Consider the following 27,966-nt stretch of genomic DNA (forward strand, 5'->3'; position numbering starts at 1 on the left):
TACTACACTAATATATACTACACTATACACTACACACTACATTACTATACACTACACTACTATACACTACACTACTATACACTACACACTACACTAATATATACTACACTATACACTACATTACTATACCCTACACTACTATACACTACAACTACTCTACACTACACTACTACACTACTATATACTACACTATACACTACACACTACATTACTATACACTACACTACTATACACTACACACTACATTACTATACACTACAACTACTCTACACTACACTACTACACGACTATACACTACACGATACACTACACTACTACACACGCCACTACTATACACAGACTCCAGCTCTGCCTGTGGAATTCCCAGGTGTTCCCAGGCCAGTTAAGCGACATCATCCCACCGCCAGCAGTGTCTTGGGTCGACCCCGGGGTCTTGGGCTGTGCAAGTGACTTGCAAGGTACTTGCACAGACCAAGACTGGACCTCGGCGATTAAATAAAGTTATATTCACAAATGTGAATGACTACATTTGTAAAACATTTGCTGTTGGTGTAATTCCTACCTAATTTTATGTATCTACAAATAGTCATCATCAGTATTTGTCGTCGTCAGCCATTGTCTCTCCACTGCTGGATGATGGCCTCCTACACCATTTGCAATCTCACCGATGCGACAATCTGTCCAGCTCCTGAACAGATGCCGATCTTGTCGCTCCATCTCCACGGTGGACGACCTTTCGTGCGTTCTCTCATCTGTCTGCCATTCCATCACCAGCCTTGTCCATCAGTCATCGCCGCATAAAGTGAGAAATCCTGCACAAGCCAGATTTAATTAACAATGGATATTAATATTTCCTGCCATCTATATAAATATCACATATATTGAACGGTGCAACCCCCCAAATTATGTATGCGTGTGATTTTGCTCCTTCAATGTATGGAAAAACAATAGACCTCGGTGGTATGCTGGATTATGACCCTTAATGACATGTTTCGCATAGCAAGGCATGGCCACAAATAATGACCTAAGTACCTTGCACAGCCCAACGGCAATTAACAATGCACGTGTTCATACCAGCATGCCTAGGGCACCGTAAAAACACGGGGTGGGTATGTCCCCCAGACGGAATGGAGTCGCTGTTTACAGGTGAGCTACTTTGTTTTGATAAATATAACGTTACACGGATAGCATCGACAACTTGTTTGCATCATCCTTGGGGTGCTATTCAATTTTTGTAACATAAAGGTTAACGTGCTGTAGGCGATTCGGATTTGCGTGTGCCACCTGAAAACATGGACGCTCCTGACACCAAATGTGGCTATACCGATGGTTTGTTTACAGCATAATAATTGAAGTAATCAGGACTAATATTTTGATCGAGTTGGCCAGGTACTGAGCTCCGGAAAAAAAGACAACCCCAACTCCCAACCTGGGCAATACGCCTCCCTCCGGGGTTTCGGGGTTGTCGAGGTACGGATAATATTCCGTGAAAAATTAAGCCCGAGTTGTCATCATCAGTCTTGCATTTCTCCACCTTTCCCAAAATGCTTAGGCAGGCATAAACCCATAGAGGGCAATAGGATTCTTTAGCAAGTGTTGGCTTATTAAAGCCACAGTTTTGTTTTGCAATCAATAATAATGCACGCACAATCAATATCCACCCTTGTGTTCATGTTTTGTGAATTTGACAAAACATGGAAATGTGTACTTCAGTTTGAGGACTGATAGTTATTGGCACGCAATTATGTCAGTAATTATTGAAATGAACAGACTCTTTAGATCACTTGGCATACTTGTTTTACTCTGGCCTCCTTAAGAGGCTGGCTCGCTGCACGGCCCTGGGTAATTGAGGAACTGAGCAGGCTCAGTGAGACTACACGGGCAATAGAAATCAAAGCGAGGCAAGAGGTTTGATAGATTGCGCTGGTAAGAGGGATAAGGGTGGGTGGGTGAGTGAGTGGGGGTTGGTGCGTTGGGGGTTGCATGTGGGAGGCTAAGCTCCGTGTGTGTGTGTGGATGGATGGCTGTGTGCGTGTGTGTGGGTGTTGGGTTGGAGGCTAAAGAGAGGCTGTGGGGGGTGGCTGTGGGGGCGGGTGGAGGGAGAAGGTTTTGGTGGGTGTGGATACCAAGCCGCAAAACCAAGGGAGGGGATGAGCCACCCACCACCACCACGCTCTGCGTGATTAAAAGGGAGTTCGTTCCTCGAGTCTGCGAGAGAGCGACCTTAATGAAAACAGAGCCGCCTTCCGTTGCCTCCGAGGGCACTTAGCAACTGCGCGTGGGCCGCGTGCTCTAGACAGAGAAAAGTGAACAGGCAAGGAAACAACCATGTATGCACTTTAACATATACATGCCAACACACACACACATATATCTACGTGTGTTACAACGGGCGATAAAATTGACCGAGCATGGCACCGCTGCTGGGCTCTATGAATGCGTAAAGCACAGGCGCTGAATGGAAGCGCGTCTCCGTCGGTGGGCGCTCCGGGCCACAACGACCAGAATGGTGTCATCGCCTTGAAGACCGCCCCAGCCACCAATGTTCTTCATCAGAAGCAGCAGCAGCAGCAGGAGCAGCAGCATCAGAGCTCCAAGTCGAACGGCCTGGGACTTCTTGTCTTCACCGCTGGACGACGACGATCTTGAAATTCAACATACTCATGCCGGCGGTGTCTTCATCATTATCACCACCACCACCGATCGCCACCATAATCACCATCAGCATCATCATCATCAGTAGCAGCAGCAGCAGCGGCCATCATCAATGCACCAGCGTGAGCCTGTAAGTCGAGTCCGAGAGTTGGATTCCTGAGTCAAGTCTACGCCTCGTCGCTCCATGGGGACCTCGGATCAGAGAGACCATCAGCCCATCCCGGAGGCGTCCTGCATCACCTCTGCCCGTCTTCCACGCCACGCGCTGCTGCTACTGCTGCTGCTGGTGCTGATGATGATGCTGCTGCTGCTCTTGCCGCTGCTGGTCGCGCTGTGGCAGGCGTGTGGAACAAATGCTCAGGCAAGTGGCTGGGACCTCGGATGAATAGGGAAAGAGGAGGGGGCATTGGGGGGGGGGTGGCGGTGGGGGGATGGGTGGAGAGTTGTGGTGAGTACGTTGCGCATGAGGCATGCACATGCCGCATGTGTGAACGCGAATTTCGGCGGCGTATCGTGGAGCGCGGTGTGGATAAGGCGGCGGTGGGGTTGATATGCGGCGTGACACGTGGGAAATGTTTGCTGCAGGTGCAGGCGTGACATCGCCGTTTTAAAAAAAAAAAGTATCGTCTATGCGTAGGTAACGTCTCTACTGTGTGTACACGAATTTGTCCACGTCCCTCGTCTTTACTGCGCACGCCATGCGCGCACGTGGCACGTGCGATGAACCCCAATTGTCTTCCGCTGACCAAAGGGATGGCATTTAATGCGTGCAATGTATTATTTCAAAGACGTCCGGCCAGCGTAGAGGAGTAGGCCAGATTACCCGAGGGGGTCTCCCAGAGCTCCTGCTAAGTGGAGGCCCATCGGCCAGCATTGGCATGAGCAATCAATTGCAGGCCTGCTCCTTTACCTTGTATACTTGTGATTACATGCTCTGTAAGTATACGTGTGTGCGTAGGTCGGGCGGTGATAACACCGCAGTTAAGTCGATCGGGAGGTTACGAGTGGTTGGGGAAGAGTGCGGGTATTCCCACTTCTTCCCAAGACGTCTGGCTCGCGCAGCGTGGAATCGGTTAAGGTGCCATCCGAAGGAGTTTTTTTTCATCCGTTTATTTAGAAACCCCCCTCTCACGGGGGCCCTCCTTCAAGCAATAGCGTGAGAAAGCAGTTGCAGGGCTGCACCTGTACCTTTCTATAAAAATCCAATATCCGAGCAGGTGGAGCTGTGAAACAGCACCGCCGACAAGCGAAATTAAAAGAGGAAATTAAGTGGCTTTTGTGAATTGCCTTGGGAATGGGTCAGGAACGGGTCATTGTCAACGAGAGGGGCATTGCTCGTGGTTGGTGAGTTGGCTCGGGCTCGCTTTCGCTTGGCTCGCAAGTTCGGCACCCAAACCGATTGCCTCTCCTCACCAGGGCAATCTAGGGGCTCATTCCGTTTGTCGCGGATTTTCGTTTTGGTGACGTTAAGAGCCCTCTATTCGCAAACGTATACCTGGGATACATAAAGTAACCACCACTCTCTGGGAAGTCAATATTGGGGAGAGCCAATGGTTGGACAAATACCTTGCCATAGGAATGTGGAGTTTCCACGGCTGGCCGAATGTTCGCCAGTGGAGAAGATTGCCGCCCCATTTCATGTTTGAGGAAGGAGACGCTTTTATTTGCTGCTAATATGATTGTTGATGGCCTTTTGCATTCAGTTACCAATGTACTGGAACCACTTCATGTGGGTTATTGTAAGCATTATAGTGATAATGTTAATGCACTAAAAGATGCGTTGAAAAATAAGACACTGTTGTGTTTTAAGTATTCATTTTCTAAGGTAATGTAACGTGTAACACATCCAAGAGGACGCGTCCAGGTTGGGAGATGGAGTGGTGAAATCAGGTCATGTGCAGGTTGCTAGGTGGATTACGGCATCGCAGGGTCATGAGAGGTGGTGGCAGCCTTCATCCAGCAGTGGATTGACCATGGCATGCTCACGATGTAGCTGTAGAGCTGCACGTTTTAAATGCACCAGAAAGTTGTCTAGACTCTCCTGAAGGATCCCTCAAAACATAAGCGCTCGCAAATCCCTTTTTGGAATAACGTCTAAACTGTTGCACACATTGAACTGTGCGCAACGATTGCGTGCCTCAAAGACAACAACCCAAGACGCACCACATCGGCAAACAATGACCCAGAGATGACAGCATGTCATTAAATACAGATTTTGAAACCGAGTTTGTTGGCATAAACATTAAAGTTCAATCGGTTTATTTTGTTTTTTTGCTGCGTTGATGCAAAACAATTGTGATTTGTGTAGCATCTAAATGCAACCGCGATTTCCAGACGCTCTTAAAAACAAGGGCACATGTGCACGACCGGGATAAGGGGAGGCGTATTCTCGGATACTGTATGTTTGTTTAGAAGAGACGACGAAGTATGTATGTATGTTGAACGTCTTTCTCACCGTACGTAGCCAACCGTGATAATCGAGCGTTCAAGGCAGGTACAGAGGAGGAAGGAGCAGGCCTCGTTTTATTGCAGTATTTAAAATGTCTAATACTCTAACCTTCAATTATCGTTTACCTTAATCTGATTTTCAGACGACAGGTTCGAAGGACACGGACGTCGGAAGCCACTCCTCCCACAGCAACGAAGATTTCTTAGCGGATGAAAGCCTGGGGCTTGGCACAGGTAAATGCTCTACCCGCCAGTGTCACGCACAGATAAACGCGTGTCTTGTTTCTCCGTACAGCATGCAGATGCATGGGGACAACAAAGCACCAGGCACGGGTAAACGTTGTCGTCTCTTTGCTTTAAGTTGGCCACATCACCCCAACCTGGCAGAGGTTCCAATGAAGCCCCGGGAGCAGAATGCAAACTGTGGGCCCCTCATTCATTAGCGATTACAAAAAAAAACCAGGGCCATTATGGGGCACTCCGTTGCGTGAGACCTGGGGGCAAATGACCCCCTTTGCACCCCAAAACCCGCCCACTAGGTGGCCCTGCCACCAGGTACGTTATCCATTCAAGGCTGAGCTGACATAAGCGAGGCCCAGGAGAGGTTCAGACAACACTTGCCAATGATGCACATGTCGGCTCACTGAGTCTGAAGCACGTAACATTCTGATCCATCATATCCCACACGTGCTCTCGCAAAGACAAAGACAAAGATCCCCCGTATAGCCTTAACAGACTTTTGGGGCAAGTACTGTTTGCGAGCACATATGAAGGCACACGAGGGGGTGGGTGATCAACACCACGCCCGGCCACCTTTTTCTCCATAGTGGTGATGTTTACAATTCACACCAGGTACTCATTTAAGGCTGAGTCGACCGAGGGGAGGCCCAGGACCGGTTCAGATGTTCGTCATTGGTGATGGCCGTGAGCTGGAATCGAACTCGGTTCCTCGGTTTTGTAACTCAGAGCGCGACCCGCTGCACTGCTGATGCCCACAAGTAAATCAAGTACACACACAAACCGGCACACACGTGGTCGGGAGAAGATAAAGGTGCAGCCCTGCAATTACTTGCTCATACCACTGCCGGCAGTGGGGCCTCCACTAAAGGAGAGCTCTTCTAAAGAGCTACACATGTGCACACACGTTGCTTCTGCTTCACGGGAGGCAAGTCTGGTCACTACCGTTGCACAAGTCACGTGGTGTGGAGGTGATTGGCTCTTTTTGTAAAGGCCCCGTCGTTGGCTTTGAAGTGCATGCCAAGTATTTGTGTTTTGGTGTTGCTGCTATTATCGTTATTATTGTGTCGTGCGAGCGACGTACGATGCGTTGGCTTGACGTTAACAATGGGGGGTATCCTTGCGATCTCCACTCTCGATTGAAGAAAAAGAGAGGAAAAAACTTGTTTGAGTTTTGTGCAAGCCCACACTTACATTCACACACACACACGCGCGCATGCACTACAAAACCCCCCAGCTTGAAATGCTTTTGTTGAACTTTTTCCCTGCGTCCTTATTCAGCAGCAGCAGCAGCCTTCGTGCGATTTATGCTTTGGCCATGTTCAAAGCGTGTGTATTTGACCCAGGGGTGATTGCTTCATGGCAATACACGGAATTATGATGCTTCTTGGAACACTGCAGTCCCTCCCGTGACATTTGCATTTCAAAACGGAGATGCAAATATCCCTTTGCAGCCAGGAGAGGGAGTCACCGAAATTGCAACGCAGTTGCTCTTCTTGCAGACTGCTCGTTTGACCCGAAATGCCAACGCAGTAACTCTATTACAGAGTGCTCGTTCGACCACCACACGCTCACATTAACGCACGCGCTGCTACTTGCATGCGTGTGCACGTGTGAACGTTCGTTTACAACCAGGCGGGAGCCGATTGCGATGAAAGTCACTTTAGCGAGCGAGGCTTGGGTTGTGAAGTGAAAATAGCGGGGCAAAGGTGCAGCCCTGCAATTGCCTGCCAACAATCACCGCCGGGCAGAGGAGGGCTCAAGGCAATACTCTCTTTGGAGGGTGTTTTGGCCTACTCTTCCATGCGGGCCTAGACGTATTGGAAGAGGTGGGAGTGTTCACACGTGTGTGTACCTATTTATATTGCTAGGTGGAGAGAGGTGGGGAAGGACTTAAGAATATTGCTCTCCTGATCCAACTGCTTGCACCAGGAGATCGATTCGATCTAATAATCATTGTGGCAGCAGACATATCTACATACAATCTCTGGATTGCAAGTCCGGTGTTGTTAGGCGTCACACCACTGTGGCAGCATCACGAATGAATACACTTTATACTTCTTGGTTCTTTCGGTAAAGTCACGTAGGTATAAAATAAAATAAATCACGACGTTTCGGGCGTAACACAAGCGTCCATCATCAGGTGGAACGCTGATGTTGGACGAAGAACCAAATAGTATGGATTCCTACAGTCACGAAAGCTTCAAATCAAGATTGAATACACTTTGTTTAACACGGAGGCTTTCGCGACCAATATTACCCACAATAGAGGTGTTTGGGTATTATCGCATACGTATAAATGTGTTGTTAAACTCGCTACCACCCAACACAGACAATTAGCATGTTGTGGGTTTACTCTCCAACACACCGGTATGCTGTACTCGTCACGAATTGGTATGTTCTGTTTACGTGACAAACCTTACTAGTTGTCTGTGTCGGTTGGTGGCGGGTTTAACGAGACATTTATATATTTAAGAGATCTAACCCAACAACACAAGTAAAAATTCACTTTATTTGCGTACGCGTTCGAGTGCTGAAGCGTGCCCAAGTTAAATTTCGATTTAAAGCTTTCGTGACTGCAGGGATTCATCTTCTTGGTTCTTTCGGTAAAGTCACGTAGAAGGGAAATAATAAAATAATAAAAATAAAACATAATAAAATAATTCTCACGACGTTTCGGCCACAACGCAAGCAGCCGTCTTCCTTCTACGTGACTTTACCGAAAGAACCAAGAAGACGTGCCCAAGTTGTCTCTTTCCTTAAATGGCAAACGGGAAAGGGCTCGTGCCTGTCTTGGGTCTTTGAAGCCAATTGGTGGAAATTCCACATTCTCACAGCAGTGGCCCGGTTTCTCCTGGGAAGAAACCACCATCATTAACTTCACACAAAGTGACAGTCCCGCCACTCCGATGCAGCACGCTCGGCTAGGTAGGGTGCGAAAACAAGTTTAAGAAGCACACGTAAGGGATGACACGACCACCAACTCGGAGTTTAAATCACAGCGTTGTGATAGGAAGTTGAGCATTGTATCTACAGCGCCACCTGCGCGCTATTTTAAGTACTGCAGGCGCTTCGATACAATTGTCTAGGAGATGCAAAGACCCCCGTATACCACTGGAACCTCATTTGCCAGTAAAAATATGATAATTGGTTTTTTACCCTTCTATCTGGCAACAAAACTGACACCTTTTTACAAGGAGTCATGTTTGCATAGACCACAATACCTGCAGTCATAATGCAAAAAAAAACAACTCTGATAATGATATGCACTGTCCTTGAAGTTGATTGGTCCACACCCGAGACAGCTTTCCTTAGAGCCTAGTCTCACATGGTGTTGGACCAGATGACGCCAAAAGGCGCACAACTCAAAGACAATGCTGAGAGAGCCGCTGGGTGAAGGGACTCCTCTCGTGCCCTGTGGAGCGGAGACTCCACGCCACTGGTTTTTGGAGCGGTAACGAAGGTTTATTATTGTAGGTTTCGTGGGCCACCCGAAACTGCATCCGCGCCAAAGACGGCGGGCGCGGATACCTGATGCACAAATGGACAATTAAAAATTATCCAGACGGTTGTGCGGCTGTGGTCGTCCAGAACGGACCGTACAGCGCGTCACGACGCATTGCCCCGATCCAGGAGAGACGACGACGCAGCAGCGACGTACTGCGCTGCTGCTCCCGGTCGACGCGGCAATTATCCGGCGCGACCACCTGAAATGTCAAATTGTGGCTGCACATCGGCCACACGAAGGGAGAGGGAAGACCGCGGGTTGATGTCGGCGGTTCTGTGGCCATTTCAACGGCGTCGGTGACAAGCGAGTATGACGAATCGATGGCACGCGCTGACGAGTGTAGACATTGAGGCGCGTGCGTGTGTCTCGACAATTGCACAGCTCAGATAACGTATTTGAACGTAAGCCGGTGTCCGCGATTTCTTCGGCCCGTCTTTCTCGAGAAACGAATGACATCGCAACTGTCGCCCTCACCCCCTTGCGTGCCTCCGCTCCTCGAAGCTTTTCTGTTGGCATCGTCAGCGTCGCTTGAGTCGTTGTCGTGGCCATGCACTTTGCGTTCCCCCCCCCCCCCGTCGTCTTTTAAGCTTCACCTCCTGGTCACATTAATTGGCGCTCGACTGGTTTATGGACCGCCAGAGGCCAATAAACACCGAACAAGTTTTTTGTCACCGGGAGATTAGATTAATGTTTAGGGTGCCCTTTTAAACGAGGGTTTACAGTTAGTTTACAGGGCATTGTTTGCCATGCGCTTATGACTTTGACGATTAAATGCAACTCTGAATGTCTTCTGTTTGACCATGTGTGGCCGTCTTGTTTACCACTTTTCGATGGTTTCATTGTTGAAACGGTCCTGACAGTTTGCTTCAAGGATCCTATACGCCGCAGGACGTTTAAGTAGATATCCAAGTCTTATTATACATCTGTATACTGGATCCAAGTCTGTTTCAAATCAAACCGAAGAACACAACTGATAGTGGTAAATTATTAAATAGTCATCGTGTATTATTTTCTGAGCATTACCCACTGTTAACGACACCAGATGTGTGTGTGTGTGTTTAAACTATTTTCGCAGTGGTGGTGTAGCAGTCAGCGCGCTGCGCTATGAACCTGGTGACCCGAGTTCGATTCCCGCTCACGGCCAACACCAGTGGCAATAATTTTCTGAACTGGTCCTGGGCTTCCCCTAGGTCGACTCAGCCTCAAATGAGTACCTGGTGCGGTGTGTAATAACATCGCCACTGGGGAGACAAAGGTGGTCGGGCGTTGCGCTGGCCACCCCACCTTCTCGTGTACCGTGCCGGCATTCATAGGTGCTCGCTAACAGCACTTGCCCCAACAGTCTGCCGAGGCTATACTGGGGATCTTTATATATATATTTTTTCTATGTTGTACACTTTACTTAGTAACAGGGGTCAGTGTTCACTGGAGGCCAACACACAGTCATTCTATTAATACAGTTACAATGCCCAATCATTAACAGAAATACCAAAGTAAATGTGATTGACATTTTCAGGCAAGTGAATGAATTAACCTGGTTCTGTGATTAGAGAGCTCAACTGACAGTGTGAAAGTGCCGAGTTTAAATCCCCGTCAGGGTTTCATCAATACCACCATTCCTTTAAACTGAATATAAAGAATTGGCATTGTTGTTTGTTGTCGTCATCGCTTTGTCCTGTGTATAAACAGGAACCCGTCACAGGAATGTGGTATTTACATCACTGGCATAAGCCCGCCAACCAAGATACGCACACTCATTTGAGCAGGGAGACCTTTTGATTTTTGATGCTAAAAACTGAATATATTATTCCTTTCCTGCGTCTGGCAGTGTGCTCTGATGTTAGTAATGTTATCGCTTGTGGTGGGATGAGAAGTGGGTTTGAATTTCCAGCGGTGGTTTCAATGCCGTGGGAAGGACCTGTCTGTACAATTCCGAAGTGACTCCTCAATAACACGCTGCCCATGTTCGGTTTATTAATTCTATTGTCTTTTCCAAGTCCCGTTGTTTGGCCGCCGCTCATCTTACTGGTTCACTTTGTGCCTGAATTCCACTCTTCTCATCCGAGTGCAGCTGTTTTCTATCGCTGTCTGGCATTGATCAGGCATTTTTAAGAGCGACATGTTCAACTTAATAGTGTGAAATATATTTCTTTCGTTTTATCACCAGATTCTCAAATGTGCCATTCCCATATTTTGAGTGCACTGTGAATAAGAACAATTTCATGGAGAGCCATACATGTATTTGTGAGCAAGCGAATGTTATTGAATCAGTTGTTAAACTAATGCATTGGTGAGTTGCATTACGGATACAAACTAACTCACGCCTCCGTTTATTGTACACGCGAACAAAGTAGTTTTTTTTTGTTCTGCTCAAGTGAACATTGCATGGTGCTCGTATCAGTTGGTGGTCCTGAGGCAGTGGAACAAAATCCACATTCCTATGCCTGGGGGCCAGTCCATCCATTACACAATAACAGTTTGACTTGCTCCGAGATGATCCTTGATTTACTGGTCCGAGATCGATGAGGGGCTGACACCGAGTGGTGCGTTATTCCTTACACATAGGATATATATGTTTGATTTGTATCATCTTAGCCGCTCTTCAAAATCTAGTTTATTGTGATATGTAAAAAATATATATAATAATTCCCCATTGTCAATCCACTTCATGTATAAAGGCTTCCCGATGACATATCGGTCATGAGTGATATTTAATCATACTTCACCGTGCTGGTCAGTGCGTGTTGGTGAGATCTCATTTGCCACTGATCTTAGTCAAGGCTGGGAATTGGACCCACGTCTGTGGGTCGAGAGCGCCGTGCGCAGACCACCGGGCCTCTATTCTCCCCAATAAAGCAGCTACAAAATAAGCTTATTGGACAATTATAATAAATGCACGCATCGGTTGCTCAGAAGGTTATGGCAGGAGATGGTTAGCAACTTGGAAGTTCACAATAGGATATAAGTAATCATGAGGAGGTGGCTGCGATGGGCGAGATGTGTGCAGCATGGAGGGTAGTTCGCTTACCAATACAGGTATCCAATACAGGGACTCTACTTATGAAGGAGTTCAGCTTACAGAGGTTTGACTGTAAGCTTTGATCGTAAGTCCAACTTTACTACTGTCGATTTCAAACATCTTGTACGGCATATAGACTAAACACCGGGAATGGATTTAAAAGTTGTATTATCTCCTCTAGATGTAGATGCCACTGGTTCTTCTCGTTCTGTAGATGTAGATGCCTCCACCGCCATCTATCGGCGGTTGAACTTACGACTCTCGGTTCGGACAGGCGACTTGACATACGGGCAGGTTTGTTCGTATCTTTGAAAGTTTGTAAGTCGAACGGTCGTAAGTCGAGTCGTCCCTGTACAGGTTGCTATGTGGACGTCCGGTGATTTGGAACCAAGGGGCAGGCCAAATCCCTAGCCGTGAATTGTCATCATCTCGTGCCTTAATCTGAATTAAATATTTGCTTCTGATTTTGTGTCTCCTGCTCGATTTGCATGTCTCTCAAGGTTGTTTTAAATCCCATGTGGTAGCATCATTTGCTCCATTACCTTAAGCGAGCGTTACATCAGTTGCCTATAATTTCCATTCGCTTTAAATAACCCATTCCGACGTGCTCGATTCAATACGTGCATCAGGAAGAAACCAAACAATTTGAATCAACGATTCTATTAATTACTAGCCAGATTGTGGGATACTGTGGGTCCTGTCAGAACGGTCCTTGGATGATGTGTTGACTGCATAACGAACAAGAGTAACACCCACAGCCAGATAGATGGTGGTGGTAGTGACGACGATGATGTTGCTATTGTATGAGTAGACATTGGAGGTCAGGCGTGTGGTATTGCAGAGGGAAATAGGCAATGGTGCGCTGTCACGGAATCCACAACGTTGTGGACGACAACCTCCTTTGACACTCGACTCATCGGGAGACTGCTGCCTCGGATCTCGTGCCACGTCAACCGTTCGGACGCGGCACCATCTGCCAGTGGGACGGAAGCGATTGGCGATGCGTGGCGGCTTCGAACGCGACCTCTTGACCTTGACCCTTTTGTTGCAGACTACGAGCTGGTCCACCCGGTCGAGGTCGACGCCGACGGCTCCGTGCTCGCGCCTTCGTCCGGCCGGCAGAAGCGCTCGCTGGGGACGGCCGGAGGCGATGGCCTCCTGCGCTACCGCCTCCTGGGATCGGGCCAGGACTTCAGCCTCGAGCTGGAGCCCGCGCCGTGGCTGCTGGCGCCGGGCTTCAGCGTGACGGTGCTGGGAGACGAGTCGTCGTCGTCCGGCGCCGCGGTCCGAACGGTGGACGTGTCGCCAGCCCAGAGGAGCTGCCACTACCAGGGGAGGCTCCGCGGGATGGAGGGCTCTTCCGTAGCCGTCTCGACATGCGACGGGCTGGTCAGTAGCTACCGAGCAACGGCTACGCGCGTCGTGGGGCAGGGTGGGGGGAGGTTGTGGGGTGACGGGAAGTTCTGCTGTAGAGGTGTTTACATTGGCGCTTGAGTGAACCTATGCGATGGACGTTGTAGCGTGAGCAAGGTTGGCATTGGGAGGGGGGGGGTGCCTTCAGTCGACCTTCACCTATCTCTGTGTAGGCTTCGTGCCTCTGCCCCTCTCTGGCCTGTGGACCCTGGCGCATTTGCACCACCTGCTCACTCGATTTCACCACTGAATGAATAAAGTGTTAATTAAAATAGAACAGGATTATTTTATTGACTGTCATGAAATGTAAAAATGCCTGAGGTTTTGGCTGGCCGGCTGGCTTTCTCCATGAAATGTTCAGTTTTGGTCTCACATATTCTGGATAGGATGGGTATAATTAGATGTTACTAGCTTAGAATTTAATTCGGGTCTCCAGGTTCATAGCGAAATACGTCAAAGCACTGCACCACTGCTCTCCTTTTCATGAATTGTCTCTTAATAGTTAAGTAAAACATAACATTTGTTCGAATAGTCAATGGGGTGGCATTCATCTCTATTGTTGTCTGTGATCCAGTGTGGAAATTCCACATTCCTATGGTAGAATGACTATTGTTGACTCCCCACAAAGTGGTGCTCGTTTGATTCACCCAGGAGTGATGATAGAACGTTATATATACTCATATAATGCACACATTCATTCGTAATTGGTGTGCTTAGTTTGAGATTGTCCATGTGTTGTTGTGGATTGCAGGGATGGTTGAAACAGGTGACTCTTAAGCCCATATATAACTATGCTGACTATCATTTTTTGCTCACATTGAATGATTAATGACAGTCCGAAAGATGATCAGATATGTGCGGATAAACCCGCTGCAAGTAACTCTTCTACAAAAAGTTCCATTAACCCTTGGGGCCTGTGTTATTGGTTAACTGTTTGGCTAGGGGCCGTCGATTGGCGAGTCCCTGAGCCCCGAAATGGATAAGAACATGGTTCCTTAAATCAATCCAGAGAACGCCCTGGAATTAATTTATCCAAGACGTATGTTGGTTTGTGGCTTGATAGATCTGCAAATTCTACTCCAAGGGGTTGGCTAGCAAATTGAGAGCACGTTTAGCTTAACAACATGCGAGTTTTTTTCCCCCCAAGAAATTTCCAACAACAGCAATCCTGTCTTGGGGTAGAAGTAATGAGAATGTCGAGAAAGGGCCGTGTTAACGTTTACTTGGAAAAATAAACATATTGTAAACTCGGCAAAAAAAAAAACTGCCGACTTGCAGTGCTACAATTCTGCATGAAGTGTACCATGGGCGTGTTCAATCTTGTTGCGTCCACATAAGGGCCCCTGGGCTGCTTTGATCAACACAGATGATTTCCGATGCCTATCTGACATCTCTACAGTTATTATTGTCTCCCGCACTCGAGCCTCGGCACCATTACGTAAGAGCATGACATTTTTACAAAGCGTATCCCCATGTTTTGGGTATTGTAAATTAGGAAGTCCGTGTTTGGAATGTATAACATTATAGAAAGTGTACCCACTCCCCCCCCCCTTTGAACTCGGTGCGCTAGTGTGGGTGTACAGATAACATACTCGCTCTGTTTTTAGGGCCTGGCATACTGACCTCCATATTTCAGAAAATGAAATGTAGCACTCTGCAAAGTCTTCAAAAGGACTTTTGGTAATAATTATCCCTGTGACGTTTTTTTTTCCTTTTTAAAACTAAGTTGAGCATTCCATGTGCTGCTGTGAGCCCCTACTGGTCAGTATTCAACTGAAGACTGCATTGCTCTGAACGTGCTTGGTCTCCTCGGATATTGGAGACCTTAACTAGGGTTGAGCATGCATAGCGATTGGATGGCTGACCACCGGTGCATACCAGGTGCTGTGAGGCCTCCGAAGTGCTAGGAGATGGAGGCAACACAACGGGTGCGGTCTAAGCACAAGTTCTGGTCCGCTCAAATTTCGCAGCAGTTCGAGCAAATTCGTCGTCGCGTGCTGATGTTGCATTCGGTCATGAAAAGGTTTGATCAACCGGCGAGGAGATTTTATCAGTCAGAATTTTGATGAACGCAGTGGCCCGTGAAAAGGACATCTTTGTAAACGTGACAATCTTGGATCATTGGTCCACTTAAGTTTATCCCCCATACGTTTGGTTTTTTTCCGGATACTCTGGTTTCCTCCCATGTTGCCAACATTCATTAACAGACTTGCCAAACCTCTCAATGCAGTACCCTTCTGACAGAAAGTCTTAAGACTCGGGGGAGGCTTTTAAAGGTAAGTAGTGTACAATATTATTATTAATTTAGCCTTTTAGTCACCTAACACAAAGGCAACAGGTCAACCCTATAATTTATGCCTCTTTTAATAAAAAAGGCCCCTGCAATGTGAAAAGCAACAGTAAATCCACTGAAGGATAATGCCATAGCTGAAACATCTTACGTTTCAAAATGATGCACAACTAATTCTAAAACGTGTTTGTTTACCATAAAAATCGATATTAAGTTGGGTGTTTCTTGAAAAATAATTAAGCATTTTAAAAGTTGTATGGATATTTTTGAACGCCGCTCACAGAATGAATACCGATGCTGGCATGTGGGAAAATACAAACCGTTATTTACACTCCAGTGGGTCACTTGCGCAACTTGGATGGGGTCAACCCAAGCGGGTCACCTCTGCGTGACCGATACAATTTGTGACACTGCGGGAAATCAACATCAGTTTTCTCATGGAGAGATTTTTCCCCCGCCATATGAATGTGGAATTTCTTTCATCGTGGTCTGAGAGCTGTAAGCAGAGTTGAGCACCGTCCCACTCTTGGTTTGAGTAGTGACACACTTGGTTCACGTTCAGAATCCACTCCAGTACAGTGTTGCCTAAAACATAACCAGCTGTGTTAAGTTTTGTCATTCTGACCAACATGTTGTTTTCTTCCTGCGGTTGAGGCAGCTCTTTTTTTTGTTGCAATTGCAGTTGCATAATTTGAGAGCACCCTGAAGATCAGACGGAGCCTCCAATAAGCACAGTGTAGCAGTCGCGTTATCTCAGAAATTCGAATTTGGATATTCACCCTCACATGGTTTCAGGTTAGATGCCTCGTGTTGTTCGGCCTGATGTCTGATGTTTCGCTCGCCGCGCTGCGAGCGTCAGTTCCTGCCGAAGAGAGCGAGACGCGCACCACGGTGAAAAACTTGCACAGCAATAATGATCCTCATTGAAACGGTGTGCGTATCAGAAGTCTGCGCGATTCCTGTAGCGTTCGTCCAGGGCGGGAGAGCAAAAATGAGTTGCGCAGCATGGAGTTTGCGAATGCAGCTTAAACACCCGCGGGCTTGAGCAGGAACATGTCACCGCACTAAATCAGGCAATGCAGATGTGCACGTGGACGATTGGCTGCCAGAACGGACCTGGCAGCCAATGGATAAAGAACAAAAGGGCATGATGATATTTTAGAGTCCAGGTACAAATGTTATTTTGTACGGATTTGTAGGATTAGGAAACAAACGTGGGCCAGAGGGGATCGTGGTATGATGTTCGAACTCCCACACACTCCTTCCACACGTGAACGTCACGACAGTGTGATGTGGCTAGCAGCAGCACGTCCAGCCACCTTTGCCTCCCCAGTGCTGATGTTTACACACTGCACCAGGTACTCATTAAACACCGAGTTGACATAGAGGAGGCCCAGGGAAAGGTTCAGACGGCACTCCCCACTGACGCTCGTAATAGCCTGGGCAATTGAACCCAAGTTACCAGCTTCGTAACCACTCCACCACCACCACACAGGTGCATACAAATCGAATTTAAGACATTCATCTGGCATCTCCATCAGAAATCTCCAGAGACACCTGTGCTGTTGCTGTTTAAACGCGCGCATCAATGCACACGCGAGCTCTACTCCTGTCGCTTGCCATCAGAGTGCAGTCGCAAATGACCCCTCGGGCTGACGAATGCTGGCTGCAGCATAAAAAACCCGTTTTGCCTCGAGGACACTTGGCCAGTCACCAAGCCACAGCGAGAACGGAGCATGCGAAGTGTTAACAATGTAAATGAAAGTCGCGTTCGACGCGTCGAAAATAACATACGACGGAGCGTGGCTTGTATCGGCTCATTTGTGGACCGTAAAATTCGTGACAACAAGCATGCGACTTTGAAGAGGGCTCATGCAATGATCTCCATGCACACAGTGTGTGTGTGTGTGTTACCTCAAGCGCAAAGCAGGCGAATATATCGTGAATGCATGTAGTACTTTAAATATGAATAATGACTTGCAGAGTGGAACGGTGTTACGTTGGTAAGCGGATTGCTCTGCGAACCCGGCGACCCGAGTTCGATTTTCCGGCCACAGCTAACAGCAGTGGCAATCGGTATCTGAACTGGTTCTGCCTTTCCCCCTTCAGCAGCGCACTGATCAGCGTGGTGAAGTATGGTCAGAGAGACCTTGACCGATGTGACGTGAGGAGGCCTTCATCCATTTGCTGGATTTTGAATATCGAGATGTAAAAAAAAAAATGAGAATCTTAATTTTTCCTGGAGGAATCCGATGAGCTATGAAGCGCTTTTCAACAGATATCCAGTAGGGGGGCAGCACGTTAACAACAGCAAACAAACAATACAAAAACACGACAGGAGTGAAAACTAGTAAGTAAAGTCAAGAAACATAAATAAATACAAATAAATAAAGTACACGAGTACAAATTGCATAAGTACACAAATTACTGCAGATCGTTCAACACTAAGCGCAAGTTTGGTGCACTTCAGCAACAATAACAAGAAGAAGAGTCCAAGACCACAGCAATAACAGCTGCCTTGTAGTCCAGTGTTAGATGAAGGCCTTCCCACACTATGTCAATCATGAAGGTTGTTTCACCAAACTTCACCGTGCTGGTCAACGCGGGCTGGGGACGCCACACGATGGTTCGTAAATCACCCACCACTGATGTTCAAGTTCAAGTTAATTTCTTAGGTATAGCCCTGTGAGCCATTCGGCTCTTGAATATGGTATGGGAATCGAACTCGGATCACTGGGCTGATGAGTGCAGGGTGCTAAGCACCGCGCCACCACTCCACCCAAGTAATTTAATTATAAATGCTTACTTAACTCTCGGAATAATATTTGTCATTTACGAATATTGTAAAAGCATATCATGTGAGTGATTGCTGCATATGTGAGTGATGGTCAGAGAGCAAATTCCGTCATCTGATTGGTAACATGGAGCGATTTGTGCTCAGACATTGCTCAGGTTGACCAGAAAATACCGCGCTGCGGTTGCTGCAGATGCCATTTTAATCTGAACGTTATTGCAACCATATATATTTTTTATCGCTAGAGTACAACATTCATATTGCCAGCAAAATAAATAACCTGTTTGCACATGCTAGAAATTATGGTTAAGGGACCATCCCCCCACAGGGATGGGAGATAAATGTTTTTATTGCCAACACAATGTTTATTTCATTGCATGTTGGTGTCCGAGCTGTACGGTACTTTCTCTTCGCAACTTTTATTGAGGCCAGCGTGGGGTTTTGCCACGAGTTGGCGGACGCACCAAAGAGGTCATTTCCCCGTGCACGTGAACGTCCCGTCGGCTGTGACATTTCACGCCGTTGCCTCTGCCAGTTTCGCCACTCTCCCTTTTCGCGACGTGCTGTGGCTAATGCTGGATCGTTGCTGGCGGTGGTGGAATTGTGCGGTTTCGGTGGCGATGTTACCGTGACGCTAGCCACCGCGATGCAGCGGTTTTAAATGCAGTATTGTTATTTGGTGATGCTGCGTTGGCAGTGGTGTACAGGCAATAAATAATAATAATAAGAACAACAGCAAAACTCAATACATGAGGGAATATCAACTTCCCTAAAGTAACGATGTCTTCAAATGTGCTCTGGAGAAAGACCGTTGCTCGTAATTTCGCGGATTATAGACGTTTCTTTTTAAGGCATTGTTATTGCCAAATATGTCGAGTAGCTTTCAAGGTGTTTCAACATCCTGACACGCGAACAGTGGACAAAAGATAGGAATGTAGAAATGAGGAAAACAACAGGGCTCACCAATGATGAGCACGCTGTTGTCAGATCGAAATCAATTGAGTGCAAGTGGGGTGGGTGGGGGAGGCAGGCAGGATGCGTCATGAGAATAATTGGCGAGAGGTGAGAGACACAAACATTAAAACTCGGAGTGGACACCGCGGGAGAAGTGAAGAGAAGCCGAGGGAAACGACGGAAGAGATTGCAGCGGCGAGATGAAGTCCCGGTTCGTGGGCCATGAGCAGACAGGAGCATGTGGGGACATCGAAGAGAACGGAAGAGCATGGGGCAGGCTTTGCACGGCAGTAGAAAGTTACAGGCCGACAACAACAACAACAACAACACGTGTATGTTCACAACCCAATGGATGAACTGGTCCCGGCCATAGTAACATATAATGCTTACAGCCAGCTCAGAGCCTCCAACAGAGATGAGCACTGGCACCAAGCATGCCTGATCAAGGAGGCACCACGTGAACCACCAAACCCTCGTCGACACCAGATGGCTGGCGTACGGTGCGCGCCACGTTTACGCATAGCGGTCTTGTGCGTGGCCTTTTTAAAATCCTTTATATTAAGTTCGCTTGCTTGCTTGCGCGCTTACGACCGTGCAAATCTTTCGGTCGTTTTTTAACCCACTTCCCGTGATCCAATCGAGCTGACATTTTGCACACAGACTCGTTGTGCGTGACAATTTATTTTCGTGAACATTTTTTTTTCCAATTGCTTAATGGTGGCAGGCAATCATCTGACCCATAGGTGGCAGCCATCTCAAGCCAGAGGACGAGAGGACTCTAGCCGCCCGTTTCAAAGACCAATGTGGGCTGGGTTGTGGCCCATTGAACACGCATATAAAGGATTTATAGTGAAAAACTTTGTTTTTACGGGTTAATTTTTTTGTGACAATGCACCTCGCCCGCCCTTGTCTACAATCGAAGCACACTGAATGTATCCAAATCTCTCACCAGATCTTCAAATGCAGCACGTTTGTTGCATGGGGATGAATTGGATGGAAGACTGACAGGGAATGTGAGATGGCGTAGTCAAGCTGTGAGGTGCTCGGTAGATGGCAGTACAGCAGTGGATTATTGAATCCAAACGTGTGGAGTGTTTTCTCCGTGGATGCGTGTGTAGGTTGTCTCCACGTACTCTGGTTTCCACCCACTTGCCCTACAATGGTTGATGGGATTGGCACAAACATCCCAATGCAGGACCCTCCTGTAAAATGGTTCTTCGACTCATTGGAGCGTTCCTGGATAAAAAAAATAGGGCCTCTGCTATTGTTATGATTGAGACACATTCTCAAAACATTTGACTTGTGATTGGATTCACTAATAAAAATATTTGATTGACATGGCGGTGAATACAAAATAAAGTTACGTAAATATATTAAATGAGATATTCTAATACATGTTATTTGATACATGTATCTTGAGCATTATAGTACTATCTAGTAATTTCTGAGTTCCTGTCATATGATTCCTACCTAAATTATACATTCTAAAAAAAGATCAAAGTAGTTGCTGTAGAAGTCTTCTAGATGAAATCTAGTTGTGTCAACAGTCTTTCCCAGCAGACACACACACACAAAGTTAAATATGCTGAAATATATATTCATCTTGTATTTTTAGGAGACTTCGCTGTCAGTTCTCTATTTTTTCTCTTAAGCTCGTTGCAAAAAAATACATAATTCTTCACTGGGAGTAGGACACAAGTTGTATTTTAAAAGATGCATTCATCTTTAACTTAGCAGATTTTTCCCACGTAAATATCTTTGAAACAAATCAATTGCAAGATAAATACGTGTCATGCATTTTATGATACCGTGTCATGATGTCACCGGGTTTAATTTATGTTTGACTTTGAGGACTTGATCTGTTTAAAGGGCATCCCTTCTATTGGTGCAATATACACATATATAGTTATATTAGCAGCATTCAGACAGGGTTGCGAACGTGTAGGCGGGCTGATGATTTGACATCATGAGACATTTTTGTTTAGGCTGGTTCTCGTTAGTCGCAGAGCAAGACACTGTTATGTGACTTTTTTTAGAGCAGCGCTTCTTGGCAACTATTAACTGATCCTATTATTTGCAGAATTTCTCCAAGTTATTTACACTGTCATCTGCGTATAAACGAGTATAATAGGAGATGGCTTATCCGCCACATCCAAGACACTCCTGTTATACATATATATTTAAAAAAAGAACTTACATAATTAGGAAGAATTTTGAGTTTCTTGTAGACCCCTGACTGTCCCTCTTTATCCACGGATCGACACGGAGAACGGAAGGACTTGGGCCCCACGCCTGGGTGGCATCTGTTAATCCGCAGGTGAATGCGAATAACGGAAAGACTCTATCAGACAATGAGAGAATAATTTTGCTACCGCTGATTTGTGATGCAGCTAATATCAGCAGCAGCGAGGAGGGGCTCTAGCAAGAGGAGTTTCAATATACGTACAGCAGCAGGTTTACCGCCTGCATAATCTCCAGCAACCACAGACCCAGCCTGGGAAGGTGCCGTATTATTTATATGGGAGACGCAATTTTTTAGCGACACAACTGCTGATGGATAAAGCCGACGTAGAATTGTCGTGACCTGCAGTGTGGTGGTTGAACTCGGTGTGTGGATGATACCGAACGTTGTGTATGTATGCATGTATGTTGAACTTCTTTCGCACCGTACGTACTAAGCCAACCGTGCTAATCGGAGTAGCATAGCCAATGGGAAGGACCATATAGTCTTGGTCATAGCTATAGATGAGTGATAAGAAAGCAACTCACCGCTGTTGAGCGAGCGAGGTAGGAACTGTGTTTCTCCACCACAGACATTGCAAGAGGATTCCAGTTTAGACCAAATAAGTGCTTTGTATAGGAGTAATTGTTTTAGAGTCACTGGAGGATTCATCGTGGAAAAATTAAACCTAGCCAGATGAGTCGTATAGCCATTCCAAGACAGGTCAAATGATATTGTTGTGCCAAGCAGATGAATGGATTTACTTCAGATACGAAAATCTACGTTTAATATGACGTGAGGAATTTGACAGCGAAATTGACAGACTTACGTGATATTATCATCGATGGGGTTATTTTTCCCCGTTGAGCATCAGGATTTTGTCAGTCCAATTAACGGTCGTATTCAAGTCAGTGGTGATTGATAGTGAATTATCTGTGCGCCTGGCAGCTAAATGTCCACTCACTTTTAGCCTAAGATTTAAATGAGTACTCTTTGGTTCCTTTGGTAAAGTCACGCAGATAGAAGATTAATAGATCACGACGTTTCGATTGCAACACAAGCAACCGTCATCAGGTGAAACAAACACAGCATGATAACTGCTGACGTCAGCAGTTCTAATTTTCTACCCACGTGACTTTACCGAAAGAAACAAATAGTATGGATTCCTGCAGTCACGAAAGCTTCAAATCAACATTTAAATAAGTGTTATGCATGACGTGTTATGTCATCGTTTTGTGAGTGTTAAGATATCGTTAATGAAGACACGAAACATGTGGGAGACAAAACAGATACTTGTGTAGTTCCACAGTTAATGGTGAAAGTATTCGTTTTTGCGACCATCAACTACTGCACGTAGTGGCCGAGCGGTTAGAACGCCAGAGAATCCAAGCTTTCAGATCAGAGTGGTTGCCAAATGATGGAAGATTGGCAACATAGTGCGGAATGCCAGACATGATCAAATGCTTTCTAAATGTCAAGGCCTACAATTGTAGACTCTCCCAAAATATTCATAAGCTATAACAGGTCACTTGTAGAGTGTAACCCACGATACCGATCATCACTAAGAAACAATTGCGAATTCAATTGATGGACGAGCTGATTGTTGTTGATATATTCCATCGGTTTCCCAAGTAGAATGACGTCTGGGAGATAGGACGACAAGAAGATGGATCGCAATTTTTTTTTGATCTGGCAGGACACGAGCTAATTTCCAAGGTCGCAAGGGTTTGGGTCGGAGGGGCTCATAACGTTTCGTTCTGAAACTCATGGAGAAAACATGTATTGACTCTTCTAGGGTTAACCTGGTTCATTTCAACATGACCATTTTGAAAGAAAAAAAAATAGATGTAAATTGCTGTACCAGTGATTACTTTCAGAGCTTAAGAAAGGTGCACATGCAGAGAAAATCAGCGCAAGCAAAAATAAAAATAAAGATGAGGTTTTGTTTTATTTTGCCTCATGACATGATGCCAATAACACAGCTTAGAATGCGATTGGGGAAAAAGACAAATATGTTGGAAAGATTCCGTTTCGTACAAAAGAATGTTGCCTTCAGATGAACATTGGGTTTCTCAGCAAAGAGTAAGGTTAAAAAAACAAAAACATCCATAATGTACTTAAGTTGCACTTAATGCCGTACTCGGAACTTTTGTAAATTCACAAGTAACATACATACAAGACAAGTGATTTTGCAGAATCGTATCAATGTTTTTTTACGACTCGTTTTTGTCCCCGACAAAATATATGGACCACTAACAATGATTGATATACGTTCCAACACAAGCCTCAGCCGCAAACGTCTAAACTTAATTGACGCATCAGTGTAAAGTTCAACCCAGAAATGTATGCCAGCTGTATTTTAAAAAGGCAAACGCGATAAAGAAAAATAATAATAAATATAACAAAAATGAAGTCATCCCACAGGGGTACATACCAACATAATGTGTATATATATAAAAGCATGATGGCCAAAAGTCTCACTGCAATCCTGAGAAATGCCAGTTGTGGAGAATTGACTTTGCTCCAGTTGTAGGTTTTATAACCTCTTCCAGAGCAACAATGCAAATGCATTGACGCTGTGGATGTGCAATGCGTGATTCTTGGCCAATGTTACCACGGAACCACACGTGGCTTTGGTTACATCGTGAGTGATTATGGCTGCGTAGTAAAAAAAGAAAAGAAAAGCGACTTCCCCCTGTGATGCAAATGTGCTTCTGTGCGTTATTGTGTACGTGTGTGCGTTGAACTTCGTTTGCACCGTACGGAACCAACCGTGCTTATTGGAGGTACAGGGGGCGTGCTGGGATCCCAGATCTTGTTGATGGTGAAATTGGAGGCGCGCGGGGGGGGCATGAGCAACACAGTGATGAATGTCTCCCTAAATGTCATGAAGTTGTGTGCAACTTGAATTGTGTGGTCGAGCAAGCGGTCTGTGGTAGTGGGGTTGTTTTATTTACGATTCTAGGTGGGATGAAGTAAATCGAGTTGGGGAGATACGAAAAAAATAACGGGACAAGACTTAATTTGCTCAAGGTGTTGGTCAAAATCGGCATATAATTGGCAATTTGCTTTCAATTTATTTTGGCGACTGTTGTAATTACCAAGGGTCAAGGAATTAATCACGTGATTTGTTTTATAGTATTTTCTGTACACATGTAATGAAATCACTTGCATTGTCTGCTAGCCTGTTATGATTATGAAGATGATTTAATTTGCAAGCATTGTTAATTGTTTGCTGGAGCGATATCAACATTTCTTTGGGATTACTCCACAGTTCCCATTTAGCAACATTATCTCTTTAATGAATGAGTGTTAGGACGCAGTGTTCTCGTGATAGTGTGATTTGTGGTTTTTCTCCGGACAAACTACTACGAGACAGTTTGTTGTCAACGATGATAATGATATTGGTGAAACAAAAATAACAGTTACGGCGGCGGTGGGCAGTACCGATGACAGTGGTGCTGGTGACCGATGTTGATAATTATAGTCATGGTAATGACGTTGATGATGATGACAAAGCCAATTAAAGATAGTCTGACATGGAAGCTCTTTTGCTAGTATCAAAGTATAGGAATAGATTTGACCATTTCTGACAATAAAACAGGTTTAGCGCGTACGCTTTAGCGACCAATATCATCCATAACACAGATTTGTTTGGGTTAGACCGCGTCAATATATAAATGTGTCATTAAAACCACCACCACCCGACACGGCCAACTAGTAAGGTTTGTCACGTAAACAGAACAACACAGCGGTGTGCTGCACTAGTAACGAATGGGCACGTTGTGTTCACGTGACAAACCTTACTAGTTGGCTGTGTCGGGCGGTGGTGGGTTTAACGACACATTTATATATTTACGCGATCTAACCCAGAAAACCTGTATGATGAATAAAACAGGTGTTAAGATGTGTTTTTTTTGTTTGCATGTTCACCACAACAAGCATGCGTGTTTAATGCAGACATGATTCCTTGCAAAAAGGTTTCTGTTTGGTATTTGAACATCTTCTGTTTTTATTTGCCAGAACGGGTAAAACCGATTCTCGTCAGAATATTCTGTTGACAAATCCGTTGAGTACGATGACGGCGACAGCGCCGACGACGGTCAAAACGGTAGCGACGATGATGACGACGGCGGCGGCGGCGATCGTCACCACGACGACGGCGGCGGCGATCGTCACCATGACGATCGTCATGACGACGGTGGCGATCCTCACCATGACGATCGTCATGACGACGGTGGCGATCGTCATCAACGACGATGGCGGTGATCGTCACAACGATGGCGGTGATCATCACGACGACGATGGCGGTGATCGTCACCGCGACGACAACCAAACGATGTCGATGTCGACACTCGCTGAAGTGTCCCCCCCCTAACCCACCTCCACCCCCCACCCCGCCCCTGATCGATCTTTTTCGCAGTCCGGATTGATACGCACATCGATGGGAGAGTATTTCATATCTCCGCTGCCCGACCACCTGGCCCGCAAGCACAACATCAGCCGGCCGGCGGCGGCCGCCCCTCCGCACGTCCTCTACCGGCGCGCGGCCGAGCGGCGAGTGTCGCCGACCGGGAAACGACGAGCCGGAGGAGGACCTCGCGACGACGGCGACGACGGAGGCGGCGGGGATGGACGCAAGCAGCACTACTGTGGGGCGGCACGGAAGAAATGTATGTAAGAGCCACCACGTCCCCTTCCCCCCGAGGCAGAGCCAGGGGCGCAGTCGCACTGCGGATCTCGAATCGTACTCGCGAACGGTTCCCCGGTGGTCCCTTGGTAGATTACAGACAGGATCCATCGTGGGACCTCCCATGCCAGCATCACAATCACACATTCCTGCGGAGGCAGCTGGTAGGGTCAACGGCGGCGTGGTGTATTCCGCAAATATGCCCGACTGTGAGGGCGGGCAGAAGCCAGCGTGAGTAGGTTAAACTTTGAGTTTTATAAGGGCACCACGGGGTGACCAGCCCCTCCCCACCCAGCCTAACCCCTCCCACCCCCCACCCAGCCTCACCCTCCCCACCCAGCCCAGCCCCTCCCCACCCTCCCCTCCCCACCCAGCCCCTCCCTGCACGACGGACGGACACAATAATCCCCTGTGGGCTGGTGTAACCAGGAGGTTCCTACCAGTATAAGAATAGGTTTTAACCTTTCTGGCAATAAAGCAGTTGTGTTGAGATGTTGAAACAACGAACAGAAACCTTTTTGTAAGGAATCATGTCTGCTTTAACCACATATGTTTGTGGTGAACATGCAAGCAGAAAACATGCTCTGGTAATGTATACATTTTCTTTGAAACTGATTGGTTCACACCAGAGACATCTTTCTATAGAGCCAAGTCTCAAACAGTGTTAGACCAGAGGAGAGCAAAAGGCGAACAGCACAAAGACAATGCACTCTCAGGACATTGAGATCTCGGGGTGATCATGAAACAGGTGTTAAGGATCCAATACCAAGTTCTACACCCCTCCCCCCTCTCAACGTCGTCACGGAGAAGCGACGTTCTCCCGAATGTTAATGACGTTAACTCTGCGCCGATGGCGTGTACGGATCCGATGCTTAGCCCAATGTTTGTACGTTCACGGCGTAGTTTCGAGGTTCGGTCATTGGCGCCATCAACTTTTCGTTGTCACCTTTGTCGAAGGGGCAAAAGACATGTGGACTCACCACGATGGTTTCCCGCCAAATATTGGTGGGTCCCACTAAGTCATATCTACACTCGTTGTGGGGGGGGTCTCTCTTAGCCACATCTACACACTTTTGGTTCTTTCGGTAAAGTCACGTATAAAGAGAAAATAATAAATTAAATACTAGCATACGACGTTTCGATTGCAACACAAGCAATCATCATCAGGTATAAATGAAATAGAAACACAAATCTAGTATACTTAGAAATGTAATGTAATACAACAGAGAGTCGGATAACATAACAGTCATAATCCTCCCTGGTTGATTACGTTCTTCCTGAGAATGCTAAATTTGAGAGAGAGATAAAACACAGAACCAGAGACATATAGACAGACATATAAGCAGACAGATATCACAGAGATACATAGAGAGAGACACACATAGGCACACATAGAAACCACGCCTCTGTGTCGAGGCCTTAAATAGAGAGAGGGGGCGGGGGCAGAGAGAGAGGGAGGGGTTAGGGAAATTAGCATGTCAATGAGTGGCACGGTGAGTTGCACGGTGCAAAAGCTTGAGAAAATTAGGAGACCTGGAGAGACACACTGAATTAAATAACCTAGCAAAATTTCGAAATGTAATGTAATGCAACACAGAGAGTCGGTCAACACACAATTAACGCATCGCCTGGCTGATTACGTTTTTCAAAGATTGCTAAGTTAGAAGTTAAGTGTGACATTTTAAAGAGAGACCAGACACAAACACGAAGAACAGACAAATCTATATCTACACACGT

The 27,966-nt window shown here is 46.4% G+C and overlaps 1 protein-coding gene across 1 annotated transcript in view; it reads left to right on the forward strand.

Moving 5' to 3' along the window:
- The first annotated feature begins 2,171 nt into the window (after positions 1-2,171).
- LOC144727644 (A disintegrin and metalloproteinase with thrombospondin motifs 18-like) overlaps positions 2,172-27,966 on the forward strand; it is a 109,376-nt gene continuing 83,581 nt past the window's right edge. The window contains exons 1-4 of the mRNA XM_078606611.1: positions 2,172-3,016; positions 5,247-5,337; positions 12,919-13,256; positions 25,963-26,212. Coding sequence (XP_078462737.1) covers positions 2,840-3,016; positions 5,247-5,337; positions 12,919-13,256; positions 25,963-26,212 — 856 coding nt within the window. The 5' untranslated portion in view covers positions 2,172-2,839. The remainder of the gene's footprint in view (positions 3,017-5,246; positions 5,338-12,918; positions 13,257-25,962; positions 26,213-27,966) is intronic.

This window comes from Lampetra planeri, chromosome 26 (assembly GCF_965212315.1).
Source record: "Lampetra planeri chromosome 26, kcLamPlan1.2.h2, whole genome shotgun sequence".
Taxonomy (NCBI): Eukaryota; Metazoa; Chordata; class Hyperoartia; order Petromyzontiformes; family Petromyzontidae; genus Lampetra; species Lampetra planeri.